Here is a 20,620-nt window from a genome sequence, read left to right on the forward strand (position 1 = left end):
GACGGCGCAGGAGAGGAAGGCCCTCTATGAGGTGGATTGATTCAGCGACTGGGATAATTGGGATGGGAGTGTCAGAGACAGTGCAAATGGCACAGGACAGAGCGGAGTTTAGGGCTGTTGTACATAGGGTCGCTTTGAGTCGCAGGCAACTCGACGGCACATACCAACAACAACAACATAATACTAGCAATTTTTAATATCATGAATGAGAAGAGTAAGAAGAAATACTTTTAGCCCATGATGAAGAATCATAAACAACTTAGAAAGATGAAACAAGCTTGCTTGTAGAAAGCAACGATAACTTAAAGCATTTTCTAAATAAGACAGGCTACAGCCTTCAATATGGGTTATATCTTAACATCAAGAAAACAAAAATTTTCACTTCACCACCAAGAATTCACATCATAATAGATGAAGAAAAGAGATAGGTTGCTAAGGACCTTTTTAAAGTGCTAAAGAGCAACAAGGCCAATTTAAAGACTAAGGTACACCTGATCCAAGCCATGGTGTTTTCAATTGCTTTGAATATACCCGAAAAGTAAACAATAAAGAAGTGATGTTTTTTAATTGTGGTGTTGATAAAGAGCACTGAATTACCATGCATTACCAAAAGAACAAACAAATCTACCTTAGAGAAAGTGCAACCAGGATGCTCCTTAGAGGGTGAAACTCTCACACCTGGAGCATTTTGTCGGGAGTGGCCAGTCCTTGAAAAAAGCTCTATTACCAGGAAAGGTGGAGGGGTCAGTGAAAAAGAGGAAGATCCTCAACAAAATTAACTGATACAATGACAGCAACAATGGGCTTGTTCATGATGGAAATCATTACAATGGCACAGGATGGGATAAGGTTCTGATCTGTTTTTTACAGGATAATATGAACCACAGCATCTTATCATAACAATAAAATGCCAGTGCTTTCACAAATGTCCAAAGGAACTTTGGAAACATGCTGTGTTATTCTACCACCAAAGGTCTAGTTTACTATCATATTACTGCCAGTGACTGTGTCAAAACTTACCAAGGAACTCATGCAACATTATTCAAAATGTGTGACCCTGGAGGACATTATGCCGAGTGAAGTATCTGTCACAAAAGGACAAACACTGCATAATGTCACTGTTGTGGAATGAGACTGACATCAGGGTTGGGATAAGAATGAGAAAAACTGGATAAATTGTGCATACTGCATTGAAACAGATGAGGGAGAGAACAGGTTAAATGAGATATATGATAGGGTATTATGGTTATCATAAGAGTCCAAGATGAAGGCTGACTGGGGAGGAGGGGGGAAATTGTATACCAATGAAGGAAATTTTTTTTTTTTAAATTTTCTTTTACTTTTCAAAGAGAAGTGCAAACTGGTGGGGAGGGCTGGGCATGGAGAAAAGTGCAACAATGACTGAATGGAAATCCAAAATCTCTGTAAATGTTCACTAAAATTAATAAAAATTTTTTTTAAAGTTACCATATGGTAACTTTTAAGATCATGAGCTTTCAAAGACAGACCTACAAAATGCAAGGAAATACATAAGTATCATCATTATGAAGATGAAGACTTGCCAAATGAAGAAAATAACATTTTTCTTTTAGAATTTAAAGATATCTTCAAATAGTTGGTTTCCTTTTTTGTCCTTTTTTTTATATTGATTGCTTACCAAGTCTGTATACATTGTGTTTCTCACTATTCGTCATTCTGTATTTTATATGTCATATTGTATTTCATGCAATCATTCTCATGCATTATGTTTTATAAAACTAATCACCATGGGGCTTGCCCATCATTACCCTGTCTTTTCACCAGGATCCTTCCCTAACCCCCTCCACCTATCAAACTGTGCAACCCTGTGTTTTTGCCCCTACTCATCCTCATTCCTCCACTCCCACCCCTTCCCCACTTGGGTTCCCATACATGTTTTACTAGTATCCTTCTATTTTTACAATAAGGGTCTCATGGAGTATTTGTCCTTATGAGACTGTGTTAGTTCACTCAACATAATGCTCTCCAGTCTCTCTCAAGTCTCCTCATAGAAACTCCATATGACCCAGCAATTCCACTACTAGGAATATACCCCAAGGAAATTAGATCTGAAACACAAGAGATGTGTACACCCATGTTCACAGCCGTGCTTAGTCACCAATTCAAGAACATGGAAACAGCACAAATGGATTGAGAAAATGTGGAACATTCACACAATGGATGACTGATTTTGAAAAATCTTCAAATAGTTTGTATAAACTGACTAAGATTAAAAAAGGCTTGGAAGCAGAAGTGGCATCCACTTCCAAAGAAAGCTTGCCTCTGGAAACTCTACGAACCTGGAGAAAAGATGAAAGGTTTGCATTCAAGACTTTCATACATAGTCGCTATGGGTTGTCTACAACACTTAACCACAATAACAACATGATAAAAAAACAGAGTTAAGCTAAACAGTTTTAAATATCCATACCATTGTTTGACTGGTAAATTAAAAGTAATTTCTTGCCAGTGTCTCTGAGCTTCATAATCACCAAACATAGGGGGTTTTCCAGCACCTGAGAAGGAAGGCAAAAAAGAACAAGACAATTTATATTAGCTTTTCAGTGATATTTTTAGATCCTTAGAAGCTTTTCTAAACAACAACAATGTAAGTTAAAGAGAGAACTCTAGTGGTTTAGCTGGTAAGGAGTTGCACTGCCAACCCAAAGGCAGCTGGTTTGAATCCAGCAGCTGCTCCATGTGGAAAGATGGGCAATCTCCTACCATGTGATTAATAGCTTCTGAAAACCCACTGCAGGATCAACTGCAAGTCAGTTCCAACTAAACAGCATTGAAAGATAAAATAGAAGAGAGATGAGAGAGAAAATTTAGAGAAAAGAACCAAAAATATTAATGTTAGAGTGATGATGTCTGAATCCTACTTAGTGATTAATGACCTTGGCAAATCACTGGCCCTCCCTTTGCCTCAGCACATTAAAAACAGGATCAATGTACATAACTAAGGGACTAGTCAAGTAAATAAGAAAGTACATATAAAATACCCCATACAGGACCTGGAAGATACATAATATTTACATAATAGAAGATATTGTTAATAATAATTAGTTAATAACATTCCTTAGCGGTTACTTTTAATCATGAGAAAAACTCAACTATAAGGCCCAATAGGTATCATAAAAATAATAACGAATCTTATCATTTACAAGGACCTTTTACAAACCAAGTATAATTTAACATAATGTCAAGTACAGACCCCAAAACACATTAGTACATCTTACAAAGGCATAACGTCGATCAAAGTTTGCTCTCAAATTAGTTCTTTTTTTAGAAAAATCTTTATAATTATTTAGGGTTGGTGCAGTTAATTTATTCACCTTACTGAAAGGAGATTTGGGTACAAAGTTCTTATTTTAAAATTGTAAACAAGATAAATGCTATATAAATGCTAAAATTTTATAATTTAATAGAACCTACTAGGTGCCAGATATTACAATCCTATGTTGTGTTGTTAGATCCACAGTGCCCCAATGAACAACATATCTGACCCCTATCCAATGCTGTGCCATCCTCATCATTTCTGACATACTTGAGCCCATTGCTACACTGTCAACCCATCTCACTGAGTCATCCTTGCCTTCACTGACCCTCATCCACCTTTCCAAGAATGACCTCCCTTTTCCAAGGAAGAGTCTCTCCTAACAATGTCCAAGGAAGTGAAAAGCAGCTTTGTCATCTCTGCCTCCAAGGAACATTCTGGCTGCACTTTCAAGACATAGCTTCAGTGCTGAAACAGAGGAGGGAGAAAACTGTTTAAAAGAGATATATAACTAGGTATTTCTGTCATCACAGGAGACTAGAGCGAGGGCTACATGGTGGAGGGGACCTGGGGGAGGGTTTGTAAAACAATGAAAGAATCTTTTCTTTTACTTTTCCATAATTTTTGGACTCATGTACTTATAACTTGTTAGTCAAATTTGTGCCTTCTAGGTTGCAACACCCCCATGATACATCTTCAAGGATATGAACATGTACGGCCAAGCACAATCAATAAGAGTGCATCTAAATCCCAAAATCAATCTCCATAATAGTCTATGTGTTTCCTACTGCCAAAGGGGCCCTTTAGAGTAGTGAGAGAAGATCTTCACCCTGAAACCCACAGTGCCCCTTTTCAGCAGGAAGTAGCTAAGAGAATACGCCATCCCCTTTTCCTTATGACTCAGGGTGAAGTCTCTCTCAGGGAGGAGTGATAGGGAATGGCAAAGGACACACTGACAAAGAAGATTAATCAGAACTGGCTTTGACAAGCACTGTGGCATTTGGACAAGAACAAACTGGGAGGAGGGTAGAGAGAATAGTGCAACAAGGAATGAATGGAAACCCAAAATCTCTGTAAATGTTTATGAAATTAATAATAATAATGTTAATTTAGAAAAAAAAAGACATAGCTGTTTGTTCTTTGGGCAGTCAATGGGACAGTCAATGCTCTTCTCCAACATCAAAGCTCAAAGGCATAAATTCTTTTATCAGCTTTATTCACTGTCTGGTTCTCAAATGCATAACAAGTGATTGAAAAGACCACTGCCTGAATCAAGTGCACCTTAATCTTCAAACTGACATCATTACTCCTCAGCAATTTAGAGGAGACCCTGACTACTGACTTTCCCGATGTATTGTCTCCTAATCTCCTAAATGCTTGTACCAAAAGTGTTGATTATGGATCCAAATAAAATTAAATCATTAACAATTTTAATTTGTTTTCTCCCATCTATCATGATAAATATGAGGATGGACCTGATTATGAGTCCAATAGTGAGAATTTTTGTTTTCTTGATACTGAGATATAATCTATATTGATGGCCACAGTTTTTGATCTTCTGCAGCAAGTGTACTCTTCACTTTCAGCAAATAAGGCTGTGTCATCTACATAGAGTCTTCCTCCAATACTGTTAATCAAATTCTTCATAAGAGTTCAGTTTCTTCAATGTTTGCTCAGCACTGAGACTGAACAGGTATGGAGAAAGGATACAGCCCTCACATACCTCTTTCTTAATTTTAAACCATGAAGTATGCCTTTGCTGAGTTCAGACATTAGCTTCTTGATCTAGGGGTAGGTTTCACACGAGCACAAGTTAAGTGTTCCAGATTACCTTCTTCTTAACATTAGCCATAATTTGTTATGATCTACAGAGTCAAATGCCTCTGCACAGTCAACAAAGCAAAAACAGACAATCTATGGTATACTTTGCTTTCAGCCAGGATCTATATGACATCAGCAATTATATCTCTTGTTCCACAGTAGGTATTACTGTCTTTACTAACAGAGCGTAAAATAGGATCCCTACAAAAGTAGGTGAGAGTTCTGGTGGTCTAGTGGTAAGGAGTTGTGCTGTCAACCTGAAGGCACCTGGTTCAAATCCATCAACTGCTCAGAAGAAAGATGGGCAATCTCTTCCCAGGCAATTTAGCCTCTGAAAACCCCTAGAGGGTCAGCCATGAGTTGGTTCTGACTATATGGTATTTAATAACAACAAAATAAAGTAGGAAGGGGAAGTCTGGTGGTGTAGCTGTGGTGTTGGCCTACAGCAGGCTTTTTTTTAGCAATTACCTTAGCCCTCTCAGGTCTCTACCTAACTTAACTGTAAACACATGGTCTTACAGATCAACAGCTGCAGAACTAGGTTAAGAGAGTGCTTCCCACACTGAGCAGCAAGACCCAAGGGAAACCTCAAGAGCTGGTGAGTGTGAGACCCTAGTGATGGTGGTGAAAAGACTGTGGCATTACTGTGGGAAAACTGTGGCAAGGTATAACTAAACCTGTACTGATTAAGGAAACCAGAGGATTCTTGCATTTGTGCTGCTGAACTGAAATTTGGTTGACTGAAAAGCTGTCTTTCACTAACTGAGGAATTGTGCCTTGTTACTGTTGAACTAACCCTGGATTTGCATTGGGTGATATTCCATGCCTCCCCAACTCTCCAACGTGTTTCCCTATTAAACCCCATTCTCAGTACCACAATTGTGAGTTTATGAGTCAACAACGAATAAACAAACTTCTTGCTGTTGATGTGGCTTTAGAGCACCATCGGGCTGGGCTACGGGCTCTTTATCTGCTTTCTGCTCTGGGGCAGTGAGGGGCTGCCCTTTCTCTCACTCCCTTTGGCCCTTTCAGAAAGATGTTCATGGCCCTGTGCTCCCATGTCTTATTTTCTGCTCTAGACAGTAGCCCATAGGGAGTTGTGCTGCTGACCCAAGGGAGGAACTTCAAATCCATCAACAACTCAGAGGGAGAAAGATAAGCAATCTCCGCATCTGTGATTTACAACCCCAGAAAATACTAAACAGCTAGAGGGTTAACTAGGAGTCAGTTCAGATGCGTCCTCAATGAGACAGTGTAATGAGATTCTAGATTTTAACTCAAATTGCCACTATAATCCATGCTCTCAGCTTCTATTTTGTATTGGTTGAGTAGGTTACTTGCTGGATGTTGTTATGTGCCGACAATCAGAACCAACTCATAGTTCACCCGCTGCTAATCCACCAGTAAGTATTCAGAGGCAGTAAATCTCAGGAGAGGAGACTGCTACTCTTTCTCTATTAGAGAAGCTTGTAAATTCAAACCTCATGTATTTGGGTTGACAACACAACTTTTTACCATTAAGCCACTAGGGTTCCCAGCTCATCTAAAATGACATAACATAATTCCATTTAGTAAACAATAAATACCTACTATTTGGCTAACGACTGATTAAAAAATTGTGAGAAGGCCCAAAGAGATACAGTGAAATCAGATTTTCCACTCTTAAAATAAGCAACAAAAAACAAGTTGTGATGGGAGATCAATTACTTTATGCCACGATGCCCATCAATTGGTTCTTGCCCCAAAACATCTCCAAGTCATTCACTGACTTTGAAATTTTAAACCTTTGCTAACGCTGCTTGCTCCCAGTCATATATCTCTACCATTAACTCATACCAAACCTTCAAGAATCGTCCTAAGTCTTCCATGAGATTTTCCTTATAAATTAAAAATTTTATCATTAATTATTGACTGCTTATAACATTTATACTTGCAGCATCATATATTTTGATGACTGCTATTCTTTTATCACTCTTAACAAGTATTTTAATTCCTTTGATTTTTGGTAGTCTAAAGGAAACATATTGTAAAGTGTATACTACATATTTGCATTAAAATTGTGCTTAATTAAATTGAATGAAAGGCTAATTTGTTAAAAGAAAGAAAAAAAATGCCCCAATGAATTCAATGCATTTTATAGGTAGGGGTGGGGGTTTGTAGGTAGGGGTACACACGCATGCACGTGCATCTTCTAAGGAATACAACCATTGTCAATAATTTATTTTTGAGGAGAAAATAAATTAGTTTTTCTTTTTTACTTGTAGTTGTTTGTTTCTATTCTACTGGGGATAAAAGGGAGGATCTTCAGTAATTTCCTACATCTAAAAAATTCAGCTATCTAAGATTTTCTGAAATGGCTTCAGACTTGTGTCTAGACTTGTGTGACCACACTGTGGTCAATGTGGAAGAATTTATTACCATTCTCTAACAAATAGAAGAATGGATAATGACTCTCTTTAGGGTTGAGAAACAAGTTTCTATCCAGAGTCTGACCTACTTCAATAAATTCAGCTGACACTGGCTATGAAATTAGTACTTAAGTTTTTAAAACTGCTAAAGTGCCCTTAAAGGAACCCAGAAGGACAACTCAACTGTACCTAAGGGAGCTTCACTAGAGAAGGGCAAAAAGGATTCCTTCCACCGTGATTAATTTTACAAATTCATTTACGTGAGATTCAGAATTACAAAACGAAAACACACTAATATATATATATACACACACACAGAGAACTACAATTCTATCTCATTCTCAGGAAGATCGTCTTAAGTACCATTTAAAATTTTACTTTATTATTTTAATTGCTGAACTATTCAGAATTATGGGATAGTTTCAAAGACAAGTAGTTCCATTCTTAACAATACAGACTAATTACCTTTATATTGAAATGTTAAACATTCAAAGAGAAGAGAATCTGACTAAATTTCTCCACAATAATAGCCTCCTTTTATACTTTCCTGGAAGATAATAAGAAACATTATAAACAGGAATTGGTTAAATGGAAAAACTAACCTAATTATTTAAGTAATAGAGTCATACTTTAACAAAGCTCACTACATCACCAACACCGTGTGGGGAGGAGGGATTATGCAAACAAAATTAATTTCCTCAGTTCAACATTTTCTATCTTCTCTAAAATTATTGGTAACACTTTGGATTATGTGCAGAGAAACTGTTTCTCTATAAGAGATGATTAATAATCAATAGCTAAAATCAAGAGTTTGTATCCTCCCCATGGCTTGTTTAAAACCAACAAGCAGTATTTCTCTATTATTTTTATGTCTGCAGATGTTAATTACTAGCAGCACTAGGCAATATAAACACTATACAGAGAAATGCAGGTTTTACTGTACAAACGCTAATTTTAGGAAAATTTAAATTACAATATTACATTCAGTTTATCTATAGTACATATGCATTTGTAAAGGAGAAATAATACATTAGTAACAAGCAAGTGAGCTGAGTTTCCTCACTTGAGTAATTCTTAATTACAATCTTAAAAGAGAAAGAAAAACAAACTAAAATAAGTATGATTAAGAAACCAATTAGAATAACAAAAGTATTTTAATTAATAGATAGAGGAAATCTCAGTGAACTCACAAACGTTATGCTTATTCATTAACTGTTTCAGTATTTCCGTGTTTGGTTTTTTTTTTTTTAAGGAGAGACAGATTTATTACAAAGTTACATCCCAAAGGGACAGACCTTCCTCCCTGAAAGGAAATACAGAGAGGCCAGCTCTAGGATTTCTATGCTCCAGAAGCTATTCACATATAAATACTATATTCTGTAAGATGGGTTAAGAACTTTAACAGAACCACCATATTTGTTAATATTTTCACAAATGTTTAGCATTTATATTTCTCTCACCTGAAACGCTGAAGCTCAATATCATGAAAACAAAGATTCTCACCACTGGACCGACTGGCAGTATCATGAAAGATGGTGAAGAGATTGAGATTGTTAACACCTTTAGTTTGTTTGGCTCCACAATCAACACTCTTAGTACCAGCAGCCAGGAAATTAAAAGGCATATTGCACTGGGAAAGTCTGTTGTCAGAGGCCTTTCCAAAGTACTGAAGAATAACAATGTCAGTCTGGAGACTAAGGTGCCTGATACAGGCCATGGTCTTTGCAAACATTTGCTATGCATCAGAGAGCTGGACAATAACTAGGGATGCTAGACGGAGAATTTATGCCTTTGAGCTGTGATAATGGAGAAGAGTACTGCTAAAAGAACAAACAGGTTCATCCTAGAGAGAGTGAAACCAGGCTGCTCTTTGGAGGCAAGGATTCTGAAGCTTCATCGGATATATGTGGACATGTGGCCAGGCAGGACCAATCCTGGCAGAGGGACATCAAGCTTGGGAGGGTGGAGGGTCAGCACAGGAGAGGAAGACCTTGATAAGATGGATTGATTCAGCAACTACAGTAATGCGGGTAGGTGTGTTGGAGACAGTATGATTGGCACAAGATACAACTGGGTTTAGGGCTGTTGTATTTAGGGTCACTATGAGTCACAGGCAACTTGACAGCACATAACAACCACTACCACATCTGAAACATGACAAAAAGAGCATATACATCTATTTTAAAAAAATCTATGAATACTAATATGCAATAGCAATACTTGTTTGATATTTTAAGTACTTATATTTGTTAACTTTCCTAATAGGGCAATTTTAGAGAACAGTAGTTTCAAAGCAGTAAGTCGTCTCTACCATAAAACAATGGTGGTGTTGCTGTTGTGTTGATATGTGCTACGAGTCACCTGTAACTCATAGCAACCCTATATACAACAGCTCTGAACCCTACCCTATCCTAAACCAGTCTCACTGACTCGAATACATCTAACCCCATCGCCCTAGTTATCATTCCAGTCCAAATCATCAGGGGTCTCCCTTCTCCTGCATTGTCCCTCTACCTTTTAAGCATGATGTCCCTCTCCAAGGACTGGTCCCTCCTGGCCATGTGCCCAAAGTAAAAGAGACAACATTTCAAAATCCTAGCCTCCAAGGAGAAACTTGGTTCACCCACTACAGAGCAGACCTGTTTGTTCTCTTGGTGATCCAAGGGTATGTTCAATACTCTTCTCCAGCACCACAGGGCAAAGGCACTGGTTCTTCTTCTGTCATCTTTAGTTATTGTCCAGCTCTCTAATGCACAGCAAGCAACTGCGAAGACCTGGATCAGGCACATCTTAGTCTCCAGACTGAAATTGCTGCTCTTCACTACTCTGGAGAGAGGTGCCAAGAGTGCTGACTGTGGAGCCAAGCAAGCCCAAATCGTTAACAATCTCAATAAATTCTATGAGAGAGATGTTAAAATAAGTAGCGTATGCAAGCAACAAACTAAACTGGGAATAATAACCTGACATGTTGTTGTCATTAGGTGACAACTACTCCTCATGGCAACCCTGAGGTCCTCATGGAAACAGTTCTGAACCCTGCCCTATCCTGCACCATCTTCTTCTCTTTCTCAGACCCTCCGCCTTTCCCAGCAAGTCTTTTTTCAAAGATTGGCTCCTTTTGGCAACATGTCCAAGTATCTAAGACCAAGTTTCACCATCCTTGCCACAAAGGAGCACCCTAGCTGCACTTCTTCCAAAACAGATTTGTTTGTTCTTTTGGGAGTTTATGGGCATCAATTATTCTTTGTTGTTAGGTGTCACTGAGTCAACTACAACTCACAGAAATCCTGTGAACAAAGATCTGAACCCTGCTTATCTTGTGCAACCCTCATCATCTCTGCCACATTTAGGCCCATTTTTAAAGTCATTGTGCCAATACATCTTCTTTTTTTTTTTTTTTTAGTTTTTTTTTAAACATTTTTATTATTAATTTCAATGAACATCTACAGAGATCTTGGATTTCCATTCATTCATTGTTGCACTTTTCTGCCCGCCCACTCCAATACATCTTCTTGAGGGTCTTCCCCTCCTTTGCTTACCCTCTACTTTTCTGAGCAAGATATCCTTTTCCAAGGACTGGCCCCTCCTAGCAACATACTCAACGTATGTGAGAGAAAGTTTCACTATTCTTTCCTCTAAGGAGCACCCTGGCTGCACTCTCTCCAAGATATATTCCCTTAGCAGTTCACAGAATATTTAGTACTTTTCTCCAGTACCACAATTCAAAGGCCTCAATCCTTCTTCTGTCATCTTTATTCATTATTCAACTCACAGATGCATAGAACAGTAAGTGAAAAGACCATGACTTTTATCAGATGCATCTTGGTCTTTAACCTGACATCTCTGGGAGAAGACTGTGACCTAAGACTTTCCCAGTATAACATGCCTCTTCATTTTCTGACCACTACTACCATGGGTACTGATTATAGACTCAAATAAAAGGCAATTATTAACAATTTCGAGCTTTTCTCCAACTATAATGACACTGTTTATTAGTCCAGTTGTGAGGACTGTTGATCTTCTTTTAACAAGTGTTTTCATATCTTCTAAACTTTCTGCAAGCAAGGTTGTGTTCTCTGCCTAACACAGGTTATTGGAGAATCTTCCTCAAACCCTCATGCCATTTTTCTTCATATAGTCTACTGAATTGTTTTTGTTGTTCTTTTGAGTTGGAAATGACTCATAGCTGATTCTCCAGCACATTTTCAGAGGCAGTAAATTGCAAAGGAGAAGATTATCTATGTGTGTCTCATTTGGAGTAATAGGTGGATTCAAACTGCATGGATTAGCAGAACAAATCCTTACACTAAGCCACCAGTGTTCCCTTACAGACTGAGTGAGCAGATATGGTGAAGACACAGCCCTAACATACATCCTTCCTGGTTTTAAACCATGCATCATCCCCTTGCTCTGTTAGAGTGACTACTTCTTGGTCTATGTACAGGTTCCACATGAACACAATTAAGTGTTCTGAAACTTCCATTATTTTCAATGTTATGTATAATTATGATCCACACAGCTAAATTCTTTTGCACAGTCAATAAAACACAAGTAAATATCTTGGTAACACTGTTTTCAATGAAGATCCATCTAATATAGCAATGATACCCCTTATTTCAAGTATTCTTCTGAATCCAGCTTAAAATTCTGGCAGTTTCCTGCCAATATATGGTGTATTGTGGTGGAATTTTTAAAAATTATTTTTAGTAGAATTTTGCAATCAGGTGATATTAATGGTGATAGCATTTTTTATATGACACCAATTTCCACATTCCATTTGATCACTTTTTTTCATATGTGAAAAATTACCACAAACTTGGTGAGTTAAACACTCATTTCCTATCTCACAGTTCTGTCAGCCAGAGAGATCTAGGTGAACCTGAATGAGTTCTCTGCTCAATGTCTTACAAAAGTAAAAATCAAAGAGTTAGTCAGGGTGGACTTCTATGGGAAACTCGGGGGAAAATCTACTTTCAAGTTCATTAAAGCTACAGGGAGTGTTCCCCATGTCTTTGTTGACTGTCAGCTGGGAACCAGTCCCTTTATACATAACAAACTGAAACACTGTGTCGTCTTGTAGCATCTTCATGATTGCTGATATATCTGAGTTCACTGTTACAGCTACTATCTTCATCTATCTTATTAAGGGCTTTTCTACAACTAGAAGATATCTGCGCGTCTTCTTATGCAACCTCCCCTATCTTCACATCAGAATATCATCAAGTATACATTTTAGATTCTTCTAGTTTGCCCTCTATCATCTCAGCTTTAAAGGAAGGGCTCAAATGATAACTTCCAGGCCTACCTGGATAATCTAGAACTATCTCCCAATTGTAAAGTCATGGAACATAATTATGGGTGTGATAACAGATCATAATCACAGGATCAGGGAACCTGATGAGGATATACTTAGGGGACAATTTAGCCTATTATAGTATGGAACAGTAAAAGACAAGATAGTAAAGATGTTGCTGAAGCATAAATATCAGGTAGGAGAACTTGCCCATCACATACCACGTCTTCTAGTTACTATCAAGTATATGAAAAGATTCTCAGCATCATTGGCCATCAAGTAGACACAAATCAAAACCAAAATTACATACCAATTCTTTCCCAATAAAATGTGTAAGATTAAAAAATAAAAATGGTATTCACGTCAGCAGCACATACACTAAAAATTGGAACAACAGAGAAGATTAGCATGGCCCCTGCACAAAGATGACACACAAATTCGTGAAGTATTTCATATTTTTTTAAAAAAATAAGTAGCAAAGATGTAGAAAAACTAGAACACCTATCACCGAAAAGAATGCAAAATGGTATATTAATTACAGAAAACACTGTGGCAGGTCCTTGAAAAACTGAAAATTGAACTACTATGTGACCCAATAATTCCACTGCCAGACAGATATACAAGACTTGAAAGCAAAAACTCCAAACTAGTCAACAATATTCACAAGAGCCAAGAGTTGGAAACAACCTAAATAAGCACTAACATATTGGAGGATAAACAGAATGTGGTACGTATATACACAGAACAGACTGCTACAATATAGATAGAGCTTGAAGACATTATGCTCAGTGAAATAAGTTAATCACAAGAGGGCAAACCTTGTATGATCCCACTTATATAAAAGGCCAAGAAATCGCAAATGCATAGAAATCAAAGTTTATTAGTGGTTACTATGAAAAGGAACTCTACTGCTATGAACTATACTAATACAGTGTCAGTTTAAAGACTAAGGTGCACCTAATTCAGGCCATGGACTTTTCAATCACTGATGCCTGAAGCCCCTCTACAACTATCGACATTTATCAAAGTTCACAGAGCTTCCAGAGCTATGTTATTTAGGAAGTGGATGCCACTCCTGCTTCCAAATGAGCTGTGCTGGAGAAGAGTATTGAATTTTCCCAGAGACTGCGAAAAGAAGAAATATGTCTTGGAGAAGATGTAACTAATGTGCTCCCTAGAAGCAAGGATAGTGAAACTTTATCTTGTATACTTTGAGCATGCTGTTAGGAGGGGCCAGTCTTAGGAAAGGACGTCATGCGTGGAAAGATTAAAGGTAAAGGAGGTGAAAACCCTCAATGAGATGGACTAGTATAGTGATTGCAACAATGAGCTCAAGTGTGTCAACAATGATGAGGATGGTATGGGACAAGACTGGGTTCAGACCTGTTGTTCACAGAGTCACCATGAGTCATAGTTGACTCGATGGCACCTAACAGCAATGAGGAGGAAGGAAAAAAAAGGCAGGTTAACAGTGACATAAAAAATTTACAACAATTGGAAGCAGAGGTAAAAATCACTAAATAGATTAATGTACTGCCATCAAGTCTGAACCAATTCATAGTTGACCCTCCTCTGGGTTTGTGAGGCAGTAAACTGCGTGGGAGGAAGTTGTCCATCATTCTTGGGTTAGCACAACTCGCTATGGATTATGCCTCCAGAGCTCCAAACAGATAAAAAGCATATAGTAAACTGGGTAAGAGAAAAATTCACATGATTAAGGGTGAGGTTACACAGTCATTTCTTGTAATTCCTGTACATCTGTAAAAAGCTGAACTGGCAAAAGTTGTATAATAGATATTGATAACACTATTAAAAAACAAATCCTTCACAGAAACAGTTCATTTGTTTGGCGGTCTAGAGTCATGGTTTCATGGGACATTTAGTTAACTGGTGTAGTAACAAATTCAGTGCATCTGCCCTACCTCCTCTCCTGTTGCATAGTCCTTCAGTTCTTAAAAGCTAGTCTACAAGCTGTCATCTAAGGCACAACAATCAGTCTCTGCTCACCTTGAGCAGCAGGCACGAGGACAGACAGGAAAAAGGATATGGAATTGCCTCCGTGCACAACTGCTTCCTTTGCCATGAAACCAACAGAAATGACTACCCTTACCGAACACTGTGATCAAAGAGTCTATGGAAGAATCCTGATCAAAAGGGGAAAATGCAAAATAGAAATTCAAATTCTTGTGGATGCTAGACTTTCTGGGATCATGGAAGGTGGATAAACTTCTGAAGTTCTTACCCTAGGACAACCTTTAAACCTTAAACAAAAAGTATTCCTAAAAGTCATCTCAAAACCAAACAGCTTAGCTACACTAGTGAAAAAAGATCTGCTTTGAGTATTATGCTTTCTTAAGAATGATGGGAATAAACTTACAAAGCAACTCAAAAGATTAGACTAGAACCTTAGGAAGCAGTGAGTTTACATTAATGAGGGAAAACAACTCAGAAAAGGAGAGTGAAAATGGTTTCACAAAACAAAGAATGGAATCAATGCCACTGATCTGTACATGTAGTAATTACTGGATTGGTGTATGGTTTGCTCCATATATAAATACAGATATAAAAGACTAGCAATAGCCATGTAACATGAACAACAGTAATACCAGGGCAGTATGATTCAGTTCTTTTAACAATCAACAATACAAAATCAAAAGGCAATATTTGCCAAGGATAAATCCCAGAAAGCAAGAAGGGAGGTAAAAGAAGGACAAATGGAAATAAGAACCACAGGGAAGAAGTGAGAAAAGTTCTGATACACTAATGTCGTTGTCGTTGTTGTTGTGTACCCTTGAGACAGAAATGACCCACAGTTGACTCCCTGGAGACAGGTTTTCAGAAGCATTTAATAGGCTGGGAGGAGATTGCCCTTCCTGCTTCTGTGGAGCACCTGGTGAATTCAAACTGTGCATCTCTGGGATTGCTGCACAGCTTCTTACCACTAGGCCATTAGGGCTTCCTTGATACAATGTAAAGATTGTAATTAATGTCATAAAACAAAATGCATATAAAATGGTTGAATGGAAAACCAATATGCTCTATAAAGTTTCATTCAAATCACAAAAAGTTTTTTTAAAAGAATAAATAAATGATAAGTATTTTACAACAAGGGAAATTCAACTGCCCATTAAAGATGAGAATATGAAGGGAGTTCTAGTGGCCTAGTGGCACGAAGCTGCACTACAATCCCAGAAGTAGGCAGTTCAAATCCACCAGATGCTTTGCTGGTGAAGGAGGTACAATCTCTTCCTGTACCAGTCAGATCCGATTTGACAGTATACACACACACACACACACACACACACACACACACACAGATGAGAATATAATCAATCTTATTAATATGAAAGAAATTAAAATCACATGAAATATCATTTCATACTGACAAAATTCAAAAGCAACAAATAATAATGCTACCATAACACGACCAAGAATAACAGGAACTCCCTCACTGGAGAAAGGCTAAAAAAAGCTTGAAACCAACTGCCTAAATAAAATTTGCTCCAGGAATTGCAATAAAATACTTTTTACTTCATCATTTTCACTTGTTCCGCTCTATACAAGGATATATGTGTAAAATAATTGTGGAGAGTGAAGTTTGCCTGTTTTGATTCTACTGTTGTGATATGCTATCAAGAGCTGATTTTGTAAGGGGAGGGGGAAGAATTTTGCCTTTGGTCCAACCAGCTCCCCACACAGCAGCACAGTACCATCCCCTGTAAATCTACTCTACGTCTATGTTTTCAGTCTCAGTATCTCTGAACGAGAGAATCATCCCCAAATGCCTCCTTTTAATGTTTCCTCACATATAATTTATCATTGAATTTGATTACTTTTAACTCAATTGTGGCTCTCAAATTTGGACGCTGAACACAAGGCTGCACCATCCCTTAGCGTCCCTGCACACAGATGCTACCAGTGTGGTCTGCCAGCCATCAGTCTCTCCTCCTTCGCCTCCAAATGCTATGCTATCTCTAGAGCGACCTTCTTAAAAAACAAGTCTGTTCACTTCTTATGTATGTCCTTTTATTAAGATTAGATATTTAAGTGTATTTCCTAGATCACAAAAATAGAGCTTCTCAGTGACTACTCTGTTTTTAAAAACTCCACTTCTTAAGGGACAAAACCTTGAGGTGCTAATTTGACTCACAGTGTGGTCTCAACTTATTTCGACTGTTTCATCTCATGCCACTGCATCTTATTGTGCACTCTGTGTTTGTCACACATAAATCCTCATGAACATCTCAAAGAACAGCTTCTGGACTTTGTTCATATTTTTCCTTAGAATACTCTCCTTACTTCCCTTTTCTGCCTAGTAAAATCCTTCACTACCTTTCAGAACAAGCTTAAATGTTATAATCTAATTTTTTTTCCATTTGAATTAGCACCTTCTTCTTGGGTTGCCCAGCTACTTGTTCATACCCACTGTTGTCAGTAACCCTTGCATAGGAGATACTTAATAAACATTCTGAGGTTAAATGATCTGATGTGAGGATTAGATCATAGGTTAAATACCATAAATGTGCCAGGTATATTCTTATACCACCAAAAGCAAAATGGAATTCACAGTTATTATCTCAATTAATCCTCACAACTATCTTTTTAAAATGTAAGTTGATACCTCCACTCTGTAGAAGATATACCTGAGGCTCAAGAAGATTAAATAACTTTCCCTAAAATTAGTTTAAAATAAGATTTGAACCCAAATCTACTGCTGCTTCCAAGTGATTTTATTTCTTCAACACTGCTCAAATTTATTTCCCCGCTTTACAAGTGCCTACGTTCAGACTTTCTTCTTTCTCAGAAAGCGAAGAGCAGAGTCATAAAAGCACTGACTTTTAAGGCAAATTTCAATCCCAGTTGCTATTTATAGGCTGTCTCATTTCCGACTTATAAATGAGAAATATTACCTATCTTCAATGGTTGGGGTGAACAGTAAAGAAAATACTCAGTGTTCAGCATATGTTAAATACTAATAATAATTCCTCTATTATTATTGTTACCATCTCTTTATTCCCAGTCTCTTTTCCCTACCATTCTTTTTCACTTTCATGAAACATACATTTTTCTAAAATGTAAATAGCTAATTGTAAAGCCACGTCTCTAGCCACTACCTCCCTCCTTTTCATAAGACTAATTTTGAATATGTATAATAATCATGTCTTTTCCTTTTCCAGATTTTCTAGGCGATGTCTGTACCACATACATATATCTACACTGCATTGTGATCACTTTCCCATTAAAATGTGGGTTCCTTAAACATTGAGTACTCACCTCATGCTTTCGGGAGTTCTGGTGACTTAGTAAGAAATTGTGCTGCCAACAAAAAGACACACAATTCTAATCCACCAGCTGCTCCATGGAAGAAAGGAGGGCAATCTCCTCTCATGTAATTTAATGCTTCTGAAAACCCACTGGTGGGTCAGCTATAGCTTGGTTCTGACTCCACAGCACACAACATCTCACACCTAGTACAGTGGCTGAATACACAAACTAAACAAACTTGTTGACAAACTTATAGAGACCCTATAGAAGAGAGATACAGAATTATATTACATAGAATATATTATACATATTATAGGTTATATAGAATTATAACCCCTATAGTGTCTCCTAGGGAGCTCTGGTGATATAGTCCACAGAGGGTTGTGCTGCTAATTCAAAGGCTGCTACTCTGGTGGTTCAAATCTACCAGCCATTCTTCAGGAGAAAGATGGACAATCTCCTCCCATACAACTTACAGCTGTGCAAAACCAATGGAGGATCAACTATGAGTCAGTTCTGATTCAATGCAATGAGAAAAGGATTTCCAAGGCTGTAATTTATATAGGAATAAATTTCTACATCTTTCTCCCACAAAGTAGATTGTGGGTTTAAACTGTCAATCTTTCAGTTAGCAGCTAAGTACTTTAACCACTCCATCACCAAGGTGCCTAAAACTGATACATAAATACATACTGTGTCAAATTTAATCTAACAGACACAGTCTCCTGCACTATATCATCATCCAATTTCCTGTCATAGTACTTCCAATCTCTCCTTTTCCCATGTTCTTTGCATTTCAACCTAATCTAGTATTCTCTACCTTAGGCAAAACAAATAAAGTCTCTTTTAATTTCTCTTATCCCTTAAAGTAAATCTGTACCTTGCTTACTAAACACCTTTTTTTTTCCTTTTTCTTCTTCATGGATACTGTTCTCTTTCACAAACTGAAGTTATGTGGCAACCTGATTCAGCAAGTCTATTAGAATCATTTTGTAACAGCATGCTCATTTCTCTGGGTCACATTTTAGCAAGTGTCATAATATTTCTAACTTTTTCATAATATTGTGTGTGTATGTGTGTGTATACCATCAAATCATATCTGACTGCTACAGGAGGAGACTACCCCTCCTTCTACAGCAGAGCATCTGGTGGATTTGAACCGCATACCTCTGGGATTGCAGTGCAGCTCATAACATTAATTTGACACTGTCAAGTTGGAATTGATTCAAAACTAACACACCACTAGGTTTTTGAGTCTATAAATCACACAGGATGATACTGCTCATCTTTCTCCTGAGGAGTCACTGGTGGATTTGTGCCCACAGAGAAGTGCAGCCTTTGGAATACCAGAACACCTTCCTGAGAATCATGCTACCAGAGCAATCTTAACAGATTACAATACAGTACACAATAAAGAGTTCTGGGGGCTTTGTGGTAAGGAATTGTGCTGCCAATGCAAAGGTGTGCAGTTCAAATCCACCAACTGTTCGATGCTCTGAAAACTCATCAGAGGGTCAGCTATGGGTAAGTTCCAACTTAATGATACATAACATAGTATAAACATAACTCCTATATGCACTGGGAAACACAAACATTCTGTAGCTCACTTCATTGTGATACTTGCTTTATTGCTATGTTCTAGAACCAAGTCAATTGTATCTGTGAGGCATACTTTTACAACCTCATTTTTATTCTTTACTGTCTAATACTTATATATTTTTTTAATTCTTACAGTACAAATGTCGTAATTCTAGTCAAGTCTTAAACATGTCCTTTAATCGAGACCGTTGTTGTTGTTGTTAAGTGCCGTTGAGCTGCAGGAGACTCACAGCGACCCCACGAATGAAAGTCATGGACACCTCCTGTATAGCTTTCGTCCTTTTTCCAGGTTCACAGGGTTTCCCGAGGCAAGCTAGTGTGGAAGTGGATGTCAATCCTGCTTCCAAGTTTGTTTTAATCGGTGAGCTTCACCAAACACTGTTCACCATGGGTAACCATTCCCACATTTGACTCATCATTGTCACAGTGTTCAGCTTCACAGCAACCACGAGTAACTGAGATTAGAAATTTAAAAATATTTTGATAACAAAAATGAAACTTTAAATTCTTTTCAGTCTCAAACACACAAACTCAATTTCATTCAAAGGATTATTTACTTTTTGAATAGTAAAAACGTGTTACCTGAATATGAATTAAGAGAAACAGCCCATCGTACTGTCAGTCCTATTAAGACCACTACAGTCATCAAGTACCATTTTTCCATTGTTCTTCAAATTTAGAGAAGAAAAATCTGGGATCTGTACCAGAATACTTTTAACGTCTAGTCAGTCTTCTTTCCTTGATCAGAAAAATGTTACCACTTCTTCAGAATTTTAGGTTCTTTGAAGAAGTAGCCTGGGGAAAGAAAAAAAAATACCAAGACTTAATTAAGCATAATCTCTGTAACAATGTTTCCATTAAACCAAATAGAAAAACAGAGAAGTTGCAAGAAAATTTAAAGGGGAATGAATTATTTTGCACTGAGGAAATATGCTGTTA

At 37.6% G+C, this 20,620-nt stretch overlaps 1 protein-coding gene across 1 annotated transcript in view; it reads right to left on the reverse strand.

Annotated features, from left to right (window-relative positions):
- ALG6 (ALG6, alpha-1,3-glucosyltransferase) overlaps positions 1-20,345 on the reverse strand; it is a 69,390-nt gene extending 49,045 nt beyond the window's left edge. The window contains exons 1-2 of the mRNA XM_006879846.1: positions 20,264-20,345; positions 2,450-2,534 (exon numbers count right to left, since the gene is read on the reverse strand). Coding sequence (XP_006879908.1) covers positions 2,450-2,534; positions 20,264-20,345 — 167 coding nt within the window. The remainder of the gene's footprint in view (positions 1-2,449; positions 2,535-20,263) is intronic.
- Between the last annotated feature and the right edge of the window lie 275 nt (positions 20,346-20,620).

This window comes from Elephantulus edwardii, unplaced genomic scaffold (assembly GCF_000299155.1).
Source record: "Elephantulus edwardii isolate Elephantulus edwardi_28Jun2011 unplaced genomic scaffold, EleEdw1.0 scaffold00005, whole genome shotgun sequence".
NCBI classification, from domain to species: domain Eukaryota; kingdom Metazoa; phylum Chordata; class Mammalia; order Macroscelidea; family Macroscelididae; genus Elephantulus; species Elephantulus edwardii.